We start from the raw sequence: 1782 nt of genomic DNA, 5'->3' as shown, positions 1-1782 counted from the left end.
ACGGTGGAAACAAATACATATTTTTCGAGCAGAGCAAATAAGGGGATGACCCAAACACATGTTTTTGTTTTTAGAGTTATATAACATAGATGCGTTATATGTTATATTGATTACAACATTTTACTTTTCAAAGGACTTTATACCTTTTAGAGCATGTTTAGCCCCAGTATATATTTTTACTCTTTTATGACCGTACAGCACATATACAATATTAGAACCTGCTAAAAAAGTTCTATAGCTTTTGTCTGATTCATACACGATATGGTCCTTCTTTGTGGCTCTAAATGTTTATTTTTTTGGAGGATTTAAATCATTACCTCGCTGTTTTTCTGCTGTATGGGGAGCGACGGCTTGTCGGAGATAGTAATAAGATATAATCGAAAAGTAAAAGAAATGTCCAATAAGATCACCGGGACGGCTCTTTCTGTATTTAGGTACAATAACACATAGCAAATGATCCAATGAAATTCGGTTATATAAAAAATATTTTACCAAATGAAGAAGTACGTTCTGTTGCAACATATCCTCATACAACAGTACGCACCCTTTTCTGACCCCATAACCTCATTTCTCGTGCGTCTTCGAACGTCAGCAGCACCCGTCAATTTCCGCTCGTTACATGCGTCTTTTTATCTTTAGTGGAAGAAAAATGGAATTTAGGCAAAGATCTACATGATTGTAATGGAGATTGATGGAGCAAAAAAAATGCGAAAATGCAAAGCTGAGGTCAATGATGTGCCTCAATGGCCTCATATGATGGAATCATTTTGTTGTTTAATCAACCTCTGATAGTTCATAAGGCAAAAGTACTGAAACAGTCTGTATCATACCTGTGAGAAATTTAAAAAAAAAAGTATATATATATATATATATATATATATATACAGTATATGCATAGGCAGGGGTACAAGCTGACGATGATGGAGACTCACAGCAAGGGAAGGGGTCTGTAGGCAGGCGGATTTGACTCGCGGGATGAGGGAGTTCTTGATGGACGGGTAGTCAATCAGGTTGGCAAACGTCGGGATGATGTTCAAGCACAGCTCCAGCTCGGACAGATAATATGTTATGGAATCTGACATCTCTATGATGCCAAGAGCGTTCATTTACCTTTGACAACAGAGGAGTTCAAGGTTTGTGGAACGCTACAAATATACACCAATGAATATGATTTCATATTCCGCCTCCTGTACCTGGATCTGTACAGAAGGAGCTTCCAGCGCTCTGTAGACCATAGGAAGCACGCTGTTCTTGATGTCCTCCGAGGGCGTCTTGGTCAACAGAAGGTCCATCTTCTGCAGGAATATCAGCAGGATCTGCACAGCACAGGGGCCCAGTTAGGAACACACGAGTCGAAAGCGTGATGCTATTTTCTACATGTGGTTAAAGTAAGTTGAGTGGAAGTTAACGGAGACGGTGCTTTTCAGCGGCTGCTTTAGTGTAGCTCTTAGCACGACAGACAACACAACGCACAGGCTAGCTGATGTGACAGCAGAGACCACTCACCATGTTACTAGCCTGAAGAAGCATGGGAAGAAAAAATACAGAGAAAGACAAGTCTTGATGAGGAGGCAGACCAAACCCAAACAGAGCATGCTCTTTAGTCATATTCAACTTTCAAATGTCAAAAGGGGGAAACTATCATGCAAAGATTTAAAGAGGGCAATCACACTTTACTGAGAGCACATTACCTGAGTGCACGTCATTACTTAAGTGCATTGCTAGCCTACCAGCACATGCCTAGACTACAATAGTAATGTTGAGCAGTTGTGTTGCAGTCAC

The 1782-nt window shown here is 40.3% G+C and overlaps 1 protein-coding gene across 1 annotated transcript; it reads right to left on the bottom strand.

The window, feature by feature from the left end:
* Positions 1–6: 6 nt before the first annotated feature.
* LOC116380692 (SCY1-like protein 2) lies at positions 7–1776 on the bottom strand. Its single transcript, XM_031842587.1, has 4 exons — positions 1507–1776; positions 1194–1316; positions 933–1046; positions 7–633 (listed from the first exon to the last, which is right to left on the bottom strand). Exons 1-4 carry the CDS (start codon positions 1606–1608, stop codon positions 616–618), a joined length of 357 nt encoding a protein of 118 aa, XP_031698447.1. The 5' UTR covers positions 1609–1776; the 3' UTR covers positions 7–615.
* Between the last annotated feature and the right edge of the window lie 6 nt (positions 1777–1782).

The sequence above is a fragment of the Anarrhichthys ocellatus genome, unplaced genomic scaffold (genome assembly GCF_004355925.1).
Source record: "Anarrhichthys ocellatus isolate YVR2014 unplaced genomic scaffold, GSC_Weel_1.0 scaffold8374, whole genome shotgun sequence".
NCBI lineage: Eukaryota > Metazoa > Chordata > Actinopteri > Perciformes > Anarhichadidae > Anarrhichthys > Anarrhichthys ocellatus.
Note: the sequence above shows the minus strand (reverse complement) of the source record. Positions and strands in the feature narration are given on the sequence as shown.

Coding starts and splice junctions, on each gene's coding strand:
- LOC116380692 (XM_031842587.1), bottom strand. CDS start 1,608: ATGACTAAAGAGCATGCTCTGTTTGGGTTTGGTCTGCCTCCTCATCAA. Junction 1,317..1,506: donor TTCTTCAGGCTAGTAACATG/GTGAGTGGTCTC, acceptor TGTGCTGTGCAG/ATCCTGCTGATATTCCTGCA. Junction 1,047..1,193: donor CTCCTTCTGTACAGATCCAG/GTACAGGAGGCG, acceptor CTGTCCGAGCTG/GAGCTGTGCTTGAACATCAT.